General features: G+C 44.3%; 1 protein-coding gene across 1 annotated transcript in view; it reads left to right on the top strand.

The window, feature by feature from the left end:
• The window catches only part of MALRD1 (MAM and LDL receptor class A domain containing 1), a 737,846-nt gene that overhangs the window by 224,184 nt on the left and 497,947 nt on the right, over positions 1-15,715 (top strand). Inside the window, exons 13-14 of the mRNA XM_073629748.1 lie at positions 8,016-8,115; positions 11,503-11,637. Of these exons, the coding sequence (XP_073485849.1) occupies positions 8,016-8,115; positions 11,503-11,637 (235 nt within the window). The remainder of the gene's footprint in view (positions 1-8,015; positions 8,116-11,502; positions 11,638-15,715) is intronic.

The following is a 15,715-nucleotide window of genomic DNA, read 5'->3' on the forward strand; positions in this document are numbered from 1 at the left end:
GTATGCACCCCAGACAAATAGAATCTCCCCAGTTTGGACACAAACAGCAATAAAGAACAGAATCTAATGATCCACAAAAAAAATTAAAAAAATAAATAAAAGAAAACAGTTATAGATTTGCAGAAAAATGTCAGCATTTTCAGCAGTGAAGTTAAAAGTACCATAATAATAAAAAATAAAAATTTAACTCAGTATTAAATTGAAGCTTTATCCGTAAAAGGATTACAGCAGATTATTTTTTTAAACCTGTGAACGCCGATATGGAATGTGTTATGGCAGTGTATTTACCTGTGTACACCTTGTCCAAAATAAAGAATAAGAAAAAAATCTGAAGTCTGGGGTGAGCAAATGTTATCTAAATACAAGAGAAATGTGTATCCTTCCTTATATCTTGGTGTGCTTTGTGTATTTATTTCAGATTTATGCAGTAATGAAATTTTGCTTCTGTGCCAGAACTTCCTGTAATAAAGACAGGTCTCTGCTTCTCTCACCAGAGTGACTGGTCTTGTATCCGCCCCCTCCTGTAGTTTTCTGCAGGTAGCCTGTAGTGAGTGGAGCCTGCTGGGCCCCTCCCACAGTTCTGCTCTCTGCACAGGCTTGGTACAGAATAGTGATGATGTCGCTGCTACTTTAACCGCTTGCCGACTGTATATATACGCCAGAAAGGAAGAGCTCCTGTGCGAAATCACGTACCTGTACGTGATTTTACATTTCCAGGCCTTGGGCGCCCATGCACTGCCGGCGACCTTCTCCCGCTGTGATTGGACACAGCAGGAGCCAATCAGCGGGTCCGACCCACCGATTGTTTGGGACATAGGCAGAGCGGGGGTCTGCCTATGTAAACAAGACAGATCACCGTTCTGTGAGATGAGAAGGTTGTGATCCTGTGTCCCTACAAAGCAGGAACACGTATCTCTGCCTTCCCATAGTACAAGCACCCTGTTAGCAAGCACTCCCTAGGCACACTTTTAACCCTTTGATCACCCCTGATGTTAACTCCTTCCCTGCCAGTGTCATTAGTACAGTGACAGTGCATATTTTTAGCACTGATCACTGTATTAGTGTCACTGGTCTCCAAAAGGTGTCACTAAAGCCTCGTACACACGATCGGATTTTCCGCAGACAAAGCCTCGGACTTTTGTCCGAAGGGCATTTGTCGGCCAACAAACATGAACGTAGTGATGTACTAGACGTACTACGAGCCGATTAAGAGGAAGTTCAATTGTCAGGCGCCACCCTTTGGGCTCCTTCTGCTAATTTCATGTTAGTAGAAGTTTGGTGAGTGTTGATTCGCACTTTTCATTTTGCGCTTTTTAGTTCGTTTCTGAACGGCCGTTCGTCAACCAGCCATGTTGCGGAATTGGAGGAGATAACGTGTTATTTATTTTTGGCCTTGGGGTTATTGCTTTGACCCAAGTCCAGTCCAGGAGGATTTCTTGGACCAAAAATTGGTTGCTTTATTAATCGTGACCAATTATGTCATATGCCTTTGCTGAGGGAGCTCCAGGAGAATAATCCAGATGATTTTCGGAATTATCTCCAGATGACGGACCCCTGCTTTCACCAACTCTTGGCACTGTTGACCCCCTATATTAAGAAGCAGGACACATGCATGAGGCTTTTATTTTATTTTTTGGTTGAATAATGATTTGATTTGGTATATTTTCTATTTTTCTATTCTATTATATTCAATTTTTTTCTATATAATTGGCCCTAGTATATAAATGTGAGTTGAGGACCTGGGATTGTGGGCTTCTTGAGGGTAGGGACTGATGTGGTGTGTGATGTATGTGTGGAGCGCAGTGTAAAATTGACGGCTCTGTATGGGTACCTTAAATAAATAATAATATAATAGATGAGCATCTTAATGAGACACAATGTATAGGGATAGGGACAATTGTAGACACCCACTCACACTCACTCAGGTTGAACTGGATGGACTGGTGTCTTTATTCAACCTTACTAACTATGTAACTATATATGTAAAGTAATGCAGTGCCGTAGCGCAAAAAAATGGCCTGGCCATGAAGGGGGGGAAATCTTCCGGAGGGCAGGTGGTTAACAAAGTATTATCTGGTTTTGCAAAGGCATTTGGTGCACACAAAGTGGATTTTTTATTCTTTGTGACTATTGAGAAATAACATAAGTTACGTCTTTTGAGCCTAGAGTACAGCTTAAAGTCAGGAAAGTAGTTTATGGCTGTTGGCTCCATCATACCATTTATGTTTTACTGAAAGATTAAAATAGTGTAACAAATAACAGATTTTGTGCTCACCATCCCGGCTCCATATGGCTTTGGTGAATGTTTATGCAAGAAATAAAAGTTGGTAAAACTTCTACTTATAGGAAAGTTTATTTTCTCTGCATTAAGAGAGCTTTTCACTGTCACTTAGCACCTCACTGCCAGCCAACTATGACATCATGTGGAGGTTGATGGATGGCTTTCAGATACCTTCAGCAGATTGTGGAGTACGCATTAACTGTTGAAATTAATGTATGCCATATTGTGTCAGAAATCAAAAAACTGCTCCTTATGTCAAGAATGAAGGAGTCTGACTTTGCTGTAATGCAGATATCTAGAGATGATCAAGTAATCAAAAATTAGTTTTGTCCTCTATCAGACCCATTCCTGAGCCAAAAATTAGCCAACTGGTTTTATTTATCACCGCTGGCTTTTTTGTTTCTCAAACATAAAGTGGTATTATAACTCAAAAGCAAACATTTATTATATTGCAATTTACCAATTTTTACATGTGGATGGCTGCTTTAGTCTTGTTTTTTAGGCTTTCTTTCCTTTATTTTCAATTAGGGATCCAGTCAGTGAGTCAGTTGTTTTTTTAACCACTTGCTGACCAGGCCTTTTCTGGAACTTTTTGTTTACAAGTTAAAATCAGTAATTTTTGCTAGAAAACTACTTAGAACCCCCAAACATTATATCTATCTATCTATCTATCTATCTATCTATCTATCTATCTATCTATCTATATATTTTTTTTTAGCAGAGACCTGAGAGCAGGGGTGTCAACTCATTTCATCATGGGCTGCATCAGCATTATGCACGTCCTCAAAGGGCTGCTTGTATCTGTAAGACTAGATGTCCAGAACATGTCAGCCCCCCCCCTCCTTACACAAGATGTCAAGAACCCCCCCACCATCAGAAGTCAAGAGTCCCCCACCCTCCTTTACATCACAGTGCACCCCCTTATTATATGCTGCTGCTGGGAAGAAGCTGGGGGCAGAACTGGGAAGCAGAAAGTCTAGGGTTTGGAGGAGGACCAGAGGACGGCTGGAGTCAGCTGCCAGAGTCTGCTGAATGCTGAGACCAGGGGGTCAGGAGATGAGAGGGTGCTGCGGCTGCACAGAGAGGTACAGGATCTTAGAAGTGTGAATATAGGCGTGACTGCGCTAACCTTAAATAAGTGGAAACAAAGCAGCTACAAAAAATATGTCAAACATATAAAGCATAAATAGTGAATGTTGTAGCGCTAACACAAATGCACTTATATTGATATATAAGTGAAAATATACAAATACCAAATGTACAAAAGTGACATGTGTACAAAAAAATATAAGAAAGTCCAATAATTGTGGAAATCAATTGAAGACAGCCTGTACATCAACCACCAGTAAAATCAAAGATGATATAAACTTGCAATGTCCGGCAGAAAAAACATCAAGAGTGGTACATCTTCAGCAAAGGAGAAAGGTATATGTACTCTTACCAGAACAGGTGGACTCAAATGTCAGCAACAAAGAGTCATAAAGGCAAGGGTGCTGAAATCGGCGGATAGACGGAACCCCAAAGGATCCAGAACCTCCACAGATGTATATGGGTGGCCACCAAACGAACCTCCAATGGAAGGAGAACCACAACTGGATCTTGAGTGTCAGAAAACTGGCTGAACAGCTGGGCAACTCTCATCTGGGAGGTATGCAAAAAAAGAATGCTTCCATATAGTGTAGGTCAAAAAGGTAGATTTTTTATTTCTAAAAACTGGCATACAGCAAAAAAAAAAACTGTGATCACAAGTAAAATTCAAGGCAATGTGAATTTTACTTGTGATCACAGTTTTTTTATTTCTGTATGCCAATTTTATTATCCAATCATGTGCAAGCTAAAATGCTGTTTTTTATTTTCCTTGCGTGTCCCCCTCAGATCTACAGCGACTGCACTTGAAAGTGCACCTGTTCTGGTAAGAGTACATATAACTTTCTCCTTTTGCTGAAGATTTACCACTCTTGATGTTTTTTCTGCTGGACAGTGCCAGTTTATTTCATCTTTGATTCTACTGGTGGTTGATGTACAGGCTGTCTTCAATTGATTTCCTCAATTATTGGACTTTCTTATATTTTTTGTACACATGTCACTTTTGTACATTTGTTATTTGTATATTTTCACTTATACAGTAGGTGATCGCGATATTGTGTCAATCTTGATGCTGTTATCTGCGAGATTGACACCTGCGAGCCCCGTCGCGGGAGCCAGTGCCAAGCTGGCTCGCTCATAGGGAAAGGAAAAATGTGTTTTTTCCTTTCCCAATGAGCGACAAGCATTGCTGACATGTGTTTGGTATGAATCATGAGGGGGAACTCCACGCCAAATTTTAAATAAAAAACCAGCATGGGTTCCCCTCCAAGAGCACTGCGATCTCCCGCTCTGACCCCCGGTATTGCCGCCTCATGGCTCCGGGGCTTAGAAATGACTATCAGCTTTTTTCTCTTCTTCTTCCCCGCAACAGAAACACAAGCTGTTTGTTTGCAAAAATGAGGTTAAAACATGCAGTGAGGAGGCGTCACATCGCCACCTCACTGCCTGTCAACCACCCCTAAAAAGCGGATCGCTCTTCAGAGGAGTGACGAGTTTAAACTCAGGTCTAAACCTATCCTAACAATTACATGTCACCTCTTCTGAGCTCTGCCTGCTGTACAGAGACTCCAAGTTCATGGCTGCATTCACACACGGGCGTTTAAAATTGCGGGCAGAATCAAAGCGATTCTGCCCGTGATTTCAAAACGCCCCCATTGTGGGAATGACAAATCGCGCAACGCACATTTCATATGCCATTCATTTGAATGGCACCTAAAAACGTGGTGCAGTTTTGCCACAATGGCTGCATGATAAATCGTGCTGCAATCGCGGCAAGCTGCGATGTTGTGAAGCTTGTTGCCCAAAAAAAGTTCAGGAGCTTTTTTTTTGGCAACACGCTTCACCCGATGTGGTTTGCGCATTTGCAGCACTATTTATCGCGCAACAATCGTGGCAGAACCACACCACGTTTTTAGGTGCCATTCAAATGAATGGCATCTGATATTGTGCCTTGTGCCATTTGTCATTCAGACCTGAGCATTCCGGAATCACAGGCAGAATTGAGCGATTTTGCCTGCAATTCCAGAATAGCGGCTAAATGCCGGACGAGTTTGTGATGGCATTATTTCTTAATGTCACTTCAAACGTGGTACAATTTTGAAATTTCTAAGAGCTTCTTTTGGGTGACAAGCTTCCCACAATGCTATTTACCGCAATTGCAGCTCGATTTTGAGTGCGACAACTGTGGCAAAAGCACACTGGTACTGCAAGTGCACTTGGAAGTGCAGTCGCTGTAGATCTGAGAGGAAGATCTGAAATAAGGGGAATCTCTGCTGATTTTATCATCCAATCATGTCCATGCTAAAATGCTGTTTTTTATTTTCCTTGCGTGTCCCCCTCAGATCTACAGCGACTGCTAGTAAATAACCCCCATTGTCCTGCTGGAAGGTAAACCTCCTCCCCAGTCTCAAGTCTTTTGAAGACTTCTAAGATTGCTCTTTATTTGGCTCCATCCATTTTGCCATCAACTCTAACCAGTTTCTCTGTCCCTCCTGAAGAAAAGCATCCCCACAACATGATGCTGCCACCACCATGTTTCACAGTGGGGATGGTGTGTTCAGGGTGATGTACAGTGTTAGTTTTCTGCCACACATAGGGGTTGATCTACAAAGACTGGAGAGTGCAAAATCTGGTGCAGCTGTGCATGGTAGCCAATCAGCTTCTAACTTCAGCTTGTTCAGTTAGGATTTGGCAATAAAACCTGGAAGCTGATTGGTTGCTATGCAGAGCTGCACCTGATTTTGCACTCTCCAGTTTTAGTAAATCAACCCCATAGTGTTTTGCTTTTAGGCCAAAAAGTTCAATTTTGGTCTTATCTGACCAGAGCACCTTCTTCCACGTTAAATGGAAAAGGGGCAGGGCAGAGGGTTGGAGTGACATGGGGTGTATTTGGGAGCCCTGACCAATCCCCAGCTAGGATTGGCAGGGGGCAGGCCTCCTATATATACCCATGGTCAGCCTGTTGTGGGTAGAGTTGTCGGGTGGAAGAACTGAGATGATGGCGTGTTAGGCTGTGGTGGTCTTTGAGGGACCCCCTTTCTGGGGGGGGTGACCCCGGGTCTGGAGCTCGGGAGCTGGGAGGAGCCTCTCTTAACACGGTCATTGAGAGGTGTCCTGGAACAGGAATAGGAGGAAGACAATGGGGAGCACAGCCAGGAAAGTCATTCAGGAGGGATCCATGCCGGGGTTGGTGAGTGAGAAGCACAGTGAGAAGCTCTGGGAGAGACATGCCAGGATTGGATGTGGAGCCAGAGGGAGAGACTGTGGTGTTAAAGTCAAGTCGCTGCAGCCAGGAGGGTTGGCAGGATTTGCATCGGACGTGCTGGGATCAGTAGTCCACCAAGGATCAGTTAGCACAATTATCTTCATCTAAAATGGTTGCTACCACAGAGGGGACTGCAGACTCCCCGCCTGCAAATGGCTACTAGGAAAATGTTAGGACTTATTCGGAGTGAGGCCTAGCCATGTGCTAACGGTGACAGGAATCTAGAATTGGACAGTGCGAGAAAAGCAAGTGATCTCAAGTAGTGTGCTGGAGGAGATGTGAAGGAGGAGAGACTGTCAGTATAGATTCAACTACCTTTATTTTCATCTAAGAAATATTCATCAGTGGGCATCTCATGTCCCTTTTCCCCATCCAAGTTTAATCCCCTAATAAAAAACAACAAAAACAAGCAAGAGACTGTTCATTGACTGGAGAAAGTGTGCCTAACATGGATGTCTGACCGAGCAGAGTGATGTGTGGATGCTGAAATACGCAGCAACCCCACGGGGGCACCGTTACATTTATTTGTTAAAATTTTTTAAAACCATTTATCATTTTCCTTCCACTTCACAATAATGCGCCACTTTGTGTTGGTCTATCACATAACATCCCAATAAAATGCATTTATGTTTTTGGTTGTAACATGACAAAATGTGCAAAATTTCAAGGGGCATGAATACTTTCTCAAGGCACTGTATGTGTCAGGTATTGGAGGAGGCGTACCTATGTGAGAATTTCATTGCCAATTGTTTTAAATAATGGGGTTGATTTACTAAACGCAAGTGCAGTTGCTCCAGAGTTTAGTTCACTTTACAAAGAATACCCAATATCATGCAAGGAAGATAAAAAAAAAATGCATATTTGCTTGCACATGATTGGATGATGGAAATCAGCAGAGTTTCCCCTCATTTACTAAGCTCTGTAGCAACTGCACTTGCAGAGTGCACAATCTAATTGCCTTTAGTAAATCACCCTCAGTGCATATAATGCACATCATGGGGTTGATTTACTAAAGCTGAATAGACTGTGCACTTTGCAAAGTGCATTTGCACTGTGCAAGTGCAGTTGCTTCAGAATTTAGTAAATGAGGTAAAGGTCCACTTTGCAAAGAATACCCAATTACGTGCCAGGAAAAAAAAAATGCATTTTTGCTTGCACATGATTGGATGACAGAGGTCAGCAGAGCTTCGGCTCATTTACTAAGCTGTGGAGCAACTGCACTTGCAGAGTGCACAGTCTATTTGCCTTTAGTAAATCAACCCCCATGCGTTTTGTTTAGGTCATCGTGGTCTTTTCACTATGCCAGAGGAAACTGTATTGTGAGTCAATTGTCTGAGCATATATTATCTTGCTGTGGATTTTAATTATTAAATTCTATTTCAGATCATATTGGAAGCCACGCTGTTATCAGCTGAGGCTATAGCTGCTATTGATGACATCAGCTTATCTCCAGACTGCAGCTTTATCAATAGCACAACTGCAGGTAATTTAAGGACACTATTCCTATATTTTCCTTTTTTTGTCTGGGGTTCATTTAGAGTGAGGATGCTGTTTAATGCTCACAGCCTGATTTATTTATCATGTACTTAAAGCGGTAGTAAACCAAAGCTGGTTAAAAAAAAAAAAAAAAAAACACCTGTTAGACAATTGCATAATGTGCTAGTACCTTACCTTGGAACGAAGCCTTCCAGAGGCCTCACTGTCCCCGCTGAGAGGGCTGACATCTTCCCCCAGCTTTTCTTCCGGGTTTTTTTGCGATTCGGCTGTGTGATTGCCCTCGGCTGTGCGCGGGAGCCCTCAGTTCAACATAGAGCTCTGAAGATCCGTCAAGCTATGCTGGACCTTCAGAGCGCATGTGCCGGTAAAGTTACCGGCTGCATCCAGGGTGAATATCTCCTAAACGGTGCACGTTTAGGAGCTATTCATCTTACCTACAGGTAAGCCTTATCATAGGCTTACCTGTAGGTAAAAATCACAAAGCGGGCTTTACTACAGCTTTAACTGTATCTGAGCACCACAAACTAAAAACACTATTTAATACATTTTTAATATTCAAAGCAAACTCACCCTTCCATTCATGTCTCCATGCTTTTTTTACTAAAAAATCGCTAGCATTTTTATCTGTGGCCATCTTGAGTAAGGGCAGATGATTCATGTAACATTTAATTCCTGGAATCATCTACCTTTAGCTCAGGCATGCTGGAAGGAGGATGGGCTTAGCTTAGAAAGCCCGTCCTCCCCTCCTCCAGGGGAAAAAAAATGCCTAAGAAGACTTCTGGGATGTATAACCTCATTTGGCCTAGGCCAGAAACCAGGAAGTAATTGAAGAATTAAAAAAATAAAAAAAAGGTTTAAAACAAGTAAATATATTATATGCCTTCCTATCTATTTACTACAGCTAGCAGCACAAGGATCAAAAAATAGTTCATGTTGATTGAGAGAGTTTAGTTCCGCCAGGACACTGTATTCTGACACCCGACACCCACTATTCCAGGAAAGTTTTCTTACATGTACCCTTTTCTAACATGTACCGTAGACAGAAGGTGATCAAACATCTGTCTAGCGGGGACAGCCACACATTGATCGAAATTCAGTCGGTCCCTGCTTTTGGGTAGACATCCACTTTAAGGCCGTACCAGAATAGCAGCGGCCCAAGCCCTAATTGGGTTTGATGCTAGTATCCACCACTGAGCATGTCCTACTGGAGGGACATCTCACTCACCCACACAATCACCCACCCACAACCAGTGGCGTCTCCAGCTTTCATATTTAGGGGGGGCACATGGGGGGACAGGGACAAAAATAGGGGGGCAATATAAAATGCAAATAGATATATCAAATAGTGGGTGTGTTCAGTCGAATTTCATGAAAACAGTAGGAGGGTCTTAAAAGGGTATTAAATACCAGGATTGCATTACATACAGAGTGCAGAGCTGTCACTTGTAAACACAGAAACCAGACTTCTGTGTTTACAAGTGATTGTGGTGAGCAGGCACCAAAGGGTCTGAGCCAGAGGTGGTGGAACTGAGTTCCACTAAGTTCCCCCTGAAAAAAAGCCCTGTATATATATATATATATAGATAGATATATTCTATAGCTATCCTGGGGCCCTTTACTACGATCCCACAACGGGCCCTTTCACATGTTCTGCAGTGAGCTCCCTTCCTACTGTATTGGGGCCCCCCCAGTGGCAGAAAACAAGAGATATACCGTATATACTCGAGTATAAGTCGAGGCCCTAATTTACCACAAAAAAATGGGAAAAACTTATTGCCCCGAGTATAAGACGAGGGTGAGAAATGCACAGCTACTGTAAGTGGAAAAAGAGGGTCAACAATGCCCATCTGCAGCTGTATACCTTCCTGTGTCCTGTGCATATGTGTCATGTGTCCTGTGTCCTGTGTATATGTGCATGTGTCATGTGTATATGTACCTGTGTCCTGTGTATGTGTATATGTACCTGTGTGCATGTGTCTGTGTGTGTGCATCCTACCTGTGTCCTGTGCATCTTCCGTGCGCCGCTCTGCACCGATCAGCGTGTAGTATTCGGCGGCCATTCACTGTTCAAAAGCCACGCCTCCTCCTCGTCCAAAAAACTCCATTTCCCAGCAGTCAGCTGTCAGCCTATCACGGACATTCTCTCATCCTCATACCACGGACGAGGATGAGAGAATGTCTGTGATAGGCTGTACACTGACTGCCTATCACAGACGAGGAGGCGCGGCTTTTGAACAGTGAGAGCCGCTGCCGAGTCTATGCAGCACACGCTGGCCGCCGTCTGCCTGCATGACACGCTGATCATGTAGGCAGACGGCGGTGACTTGTGTATAAGTCGAAGGGGGCACTTTCAGCCCCAAAAAAGGGGCTGAAAAATTCGACTTATACACGAGTATATACGGTATGTCACCAGCATACCAAGAAAATATAAAGGTCCAAAGCATTGGGAGAACTATCAGGGTTGCAAAGGATGTCTTGCCACCGGGCCCTGGTGTTCTGCCACTGTGGGGTTCCCCAGCCTCCTCTTGCTGTCCTGCCCCTGCTATTGACAGCGCTGGTCTGGCATCTCTTGGAATTTACAGGCTGGTTCTCCTGTCCTAAGGATGGGAGAAAGTCTGTTTTTTCAGTAACTGAGAGTCCTCTTCTCCCTGCCAATGAGGATGCAGGGGAAGGAGCAGATCGGGCAGCCGTGGTTGTGTGAGCGCTCGCATTATGCATTGTCAGCTAGCAGAGGGAGGGGGGTTACTGTTACTCCAGCGGTGGCCCGAGTAAGATGCGGCACATCCGATATGAATGCAAACAAAAAGACATTGCCTTTTTGTAAAAAAAGAAAAAAAAGTTTTTTTTTTTGGGGGGGGGGGGGTCGCACATGGTGCTGGGGCCCAGCATAAAGTTGGGGGGATCAGGGCCCCCTCTGCCCCCCCCCCAGGGACACCATTGCACCAGTGACTGATCCAGTCAATCCAGTGCGGTCTTCAGCACAAACAATATACTGTACTTTTGGAATGTTTGGCTGGAGTTAGACCCATTTCCCAGTACATCCTAAATAAATAGACTCCTTATTAGGGCCCTGAAAAGTACTGTTTTTTAACATTAATGCTAAGGTTATCCAGTTAGCTCCGGTAGGTGTAAAAAACAATTGAACTTGCAGTTGACCTGGCAGAGGCAGTCATACCTATGGATCCCAAACCATAAAGTAAGCAGTGGTATCTAAAACATCATGTCTGCTTTCCATGCCCATGGTAAGGTAGGCATCTGATCAAAGCTTGGCTTTACTATTGGGTATCACAGGTTCTAATGTCTACTAAAATGGCCAAGAGTACCCCCTTCTTTTTATGGAACACTGTGTAATTAGTTTAATTTCTTCTTACAGGTCTTTTTAAAGAATCTTTATTTTTTAACTGTCCCTCTGGGTATATGTCATGTGGTGATGGTAACTGCATACCAAATAAAAAACGCTGTGATTTTACAAAGGACTGTGAAAATGGACTTGATGAAGTATTGTGCGGTAAGTGTCTTTCTTTATACGTGTATATTTATTATTTTTGACATTATATAGTACATCTTTATATAGTTGGGTTGATAAAAATGCAGCCTTCGAAATAACACTTTTAAAAGGAAAGTAGTTCTGGCATCTTAGTGGGCATTACAGTGGCTAAGTAGTAAGTACTTACCTTACAGTGCCATGCTGAGGTTCTGTGTTAAGTCCTACTAGGGAAACTATCTGCATGGAGTTTTTTTGTTCTCCCTGTTTGAATTTACCTTTGGGATTAATAAAGTATTCTGTAATTTCATGTAGATTGTTTTGGTTTCCTCACGCAGTCCAAAAAAAAGTCAGCATGGGGGGTAGATGCAGCGTGGTGCACAGAAGTAATGTCACTAAGGCCCTGAGCGCAGGAAACTATGTATTAAAGGACTTGCAGAACAATACAACAGCCTAGCGGGGTGGAATACCCGACCGCAGTCAGTTAAGAGGAGAGTCAGTGGTATTAAGCCGGAGTTGAAGAGGGCACTTGCCAAGGGTGGTGGAGTGTGGTGTGATCAGTCCAACCCAAGAGGTAGTTTGAGAAGATCTAGACGAAGGCCCTGGTTTTCCTCTACTCCTCAGGAACCTCTCCTTATGGCTAGTGCTGTCCTTGACAGACGTGTAAGCTCTCCCTACACTAGCTAAGTTTCTCTTGACTTCCCCTCCAGCTACAGTACTGCTCCGGTTGAGTGCCCCCTACAGTGGAGAAAGCAGACTGCACCTGCCCACATGTATATCTAGGACCTTCTACCCAAGTTGGTCCTAGTGTAAGTCTGTACTAGGGACTTTAGAATGTAAGTTCCTTTAGGGCAGGGACTAGTAATAAAAAGCAGTGTACTAGTATAGTGGCACTATATACAAAAGTAGAATTAACAGATAATGTCAGTTTCATGCAGTGATATAAAAATAATCTACCTTGCATGAGATGCACTTTATTGTGGGGGTCATTCCGAAAGAGGGGAGCACTACCTGAACACCAACCCTAATGCTAAACCTCACACTAACCCTCCCTGTAACCCTAACACTAACCTTTTCTATAAACCCAAACATTACATTAACCCTCACTATTACCATAAACTTTACTCTTTCATGTAACCCTAACACTTATTTACCTTTTGTCCTGAATTCTTCCTGAGAAATAGCAGTGCACTTTCTGTGTCATGAGCCTCTTGGCTGTATGTCTGCTGTATGAGATCATCTAAGACACTGAAGCCTCTGAATACCAGTTCCCCGTACTCAAGAGGAGTATGTCCGCCGTATAAGCTTCCCTTCCCAGCATGATCCAAGATCCTTTAGCCCACCCAGTCACTTGTCAAGACATCAGTGTAGGGTGGTAAGATACAAAAATCAGACTGTGTATTCAAACACAGGTACAAAAAATATACACTCTGGGGACAACCCCCCCTTTGCATAATGACACAGAGTGGGGTAAACCTTTCCTCCTCCAGTAACATGACACACAGGTATATTTAACCTTTTCAACAAATAATTCAATCAGTAACTGGGCACCAAGACAGCCTTTAGGAAGGGCTGTTGGAGAAATCCCCCCTCCCCTCAAGCAGCTAATAGCTGACAGCGGTTTCATTAACCTACATCTCATAATAGGTTGCTCCCAAGGCAGACAGAAACAATAGAACAATGGGATACAGCCACTTAACAATAAACACATAATAACCCCCACCCCACCTCAAACTATCTAGCAATGGTCTATGAGACACTCCTACAATATTCTAGCAGTCTGAAAGGTGGAAATTTTGTATCTTCATATATTTCTTGAGGGATATTGTTCCCAAGTGAAGAAGCCTCTCCAACTTTCAACACAAACCACACATATAAGACCCAGGATAACAGGGGTAGAACAAAATGACCCCAGACCTGTTGACTTTAAAGTTAGTCTGTAGTTCCAGTCTCCCAATGCCTGTGTCCACACAGTACCACAAACAAATTGTCCCAAACAGAGCATTACTCACCCTGCCAACCTCTGCCTCTCTTGTAGAACATACCCACTGCTGGGGAAAAGTGCAGACTGGTCCTTCCCTCTGGAGTCCTTTCAGCCGCTGGAGAGAAGACACGGTGGTTGGGCTCACTCCGTCATGCTGTTGGGTATCTGGGCCGACTGCCCAGCATCCCTGGGGTATACAGGTGGAGACTGTAGTCGCATCCACTTTTACTAGATGAAAATCTCCCAGTGTTTGCAGAGCAAAGCTGATGTCCTCCTGTCCCAATGCCAGACCTTTTTCGGGGGTTGTGTCAGTGGAAGCCGAAGCCCCATCTACTACCACAAGAAATCAATCTTCTGTTAGTTGACGGCAGAGGCCAGCAGCACTCTGCACTGTTGCAAGCTCTTCTGCTGGGTTGCTGTCAGTGGAGACTGCAGTCCCATCCACCGATATCAACTCAAGCTGCAGTTGTGAGGTGCCGATTGCATTCTCTCCCTGTAGCTCCTGCAAAGTTGATTGTTGTGGGCAGAGGCCAGTAGCGTTCTGCCCAGCTGCCAGCTGCTCCACTGGGAAGTAAACTGAAAAGTCGGTGGCCTTGCACAAATTCTCAGGGCCGCCGTTTGTTGTATGCAGAGGTTGACAGAGCCATGCTCTGAAGCCATCTATTCTACTGGAGGCTCAGCTGGTTGTTCCACCTCAGCAGAAAAATCTATTAAATCCCCAGTCTCTGGAACTAGTGTCTGGGTATAGGGGTTCACCATCTCCTGTCCATGGAACCCAGAAGATGTTACCGGTGTTGGGCAGAGGTTAGCAGAGCTCTGCCCTGTTGTTAGCGCTTAAGCTTTGGGGATGGCAATCTCTGGAGTTTTTGCTGCCGATTCTGGGTCATGCTGCTGAACGTGTTCTAGCACTTCCCTGTATGCCCTTTCCAGATGCTGTTCTTTCCTTAGCAAGTATTCTAGATCAGGTTTAAGCTCTGAGACCCCTGCGAGACGAAGCATAGCCTCTCTGTATCCTCGTAGGTCCTCAAGAGTAGGTTCCCGTTCATTGGCAAACACAAAACCATCTGTAAGGCTCTCCCACAGCAATGCAGGGCCGCCAAAGTCATATCCCTCCGGAGAGCATTCTGTTGTCTCCCCTAAGTATTCCTGCTCTGCGTGCCATTGCAGAGCCTGATATCGATTGTCCAGCTCTATCTCCTGCTGGACCAGCCTGTCCAAATCGGACACCCATTGCTCCTGGGGCTGTTCTCCCAGGAATGGCATCCGTAACTCCCGTTGGTCACTGGCTCGTTGCCTTGGGGTTGCCACCAATGTGACAGACCCCGTACTCAAGAGGAGTATGTCTGCCGTATAAGCTTCCCTTGCCCGGTACCAGCACTATCCAAACTCCCTTAGCCCACCAAGTCACTTGTCAAGACATCAGTGTAGGGTGGTAAGAAACAAACATAAGACTCTTTATTCAAACACAGGTACAAAGATATACACTCTGGGGACAACCCCCCTTCTTTGCATAATGACACAGGGTGGGGTGAACTTTACCTCCTCCAATAACATGACACATAGGTATCTTCAACCTTTTCAACAAATAATTCAATCAGTAACTGGACACCCAGACAGCCTTTAGGAAGGGCCCATGAAGTTAACCCCTTCCCAGCCAGTGTCATTAGAACAGTGCATATTTTCAGCACTGATCACTGTATCAGGCTGGGTTCACACTATGTGTGGTGCGGGGCACAGCAGGGGGTCCGGTGCGTCCCCATTCACTGTTTCAGTCCCAATTACGTCCAAATTTGTGCCTGAATTTGGACCTTAAATGGAGCCAAAGACGCACAGGACCCTTCTGCTGTGCGCTCCGCAACCGCCCTGCAGATACTGTATGTGAACCGGCTCCATAGAGAGCCAGTCTGTCATAAACCAACCAGTATATATGGCAAAAGGGAGTACCAGAATAGTAGTCAAGCCAGGCCAGGGTCATAAAAAGGAGATCAGCAGATGGGGGGGTCAGGAGTAAACATACAGGGAACAAGATGGAAGGAATCAGGCTGCAGGGCAAGGATCCAGAGATACAGGAACAGATACAAACAGGTTCAGGATACAGGATACAGGAATCAGGAATCG

Source organism: Aquarana catesbeiana, linkage group LG05 (assembly GCF_042186555.1).
Source record: "Aquarana catesbeiana isolate 2022-GZ linkage group LG05, ASM4218655v1, whole genome shotgun sequence".
Lineage (NCBI taxonomy): Eukaryota > Metazoa > Chordata > Amphibia > Anura > Ranidae > Aquarana > Aquarana catesbeiana.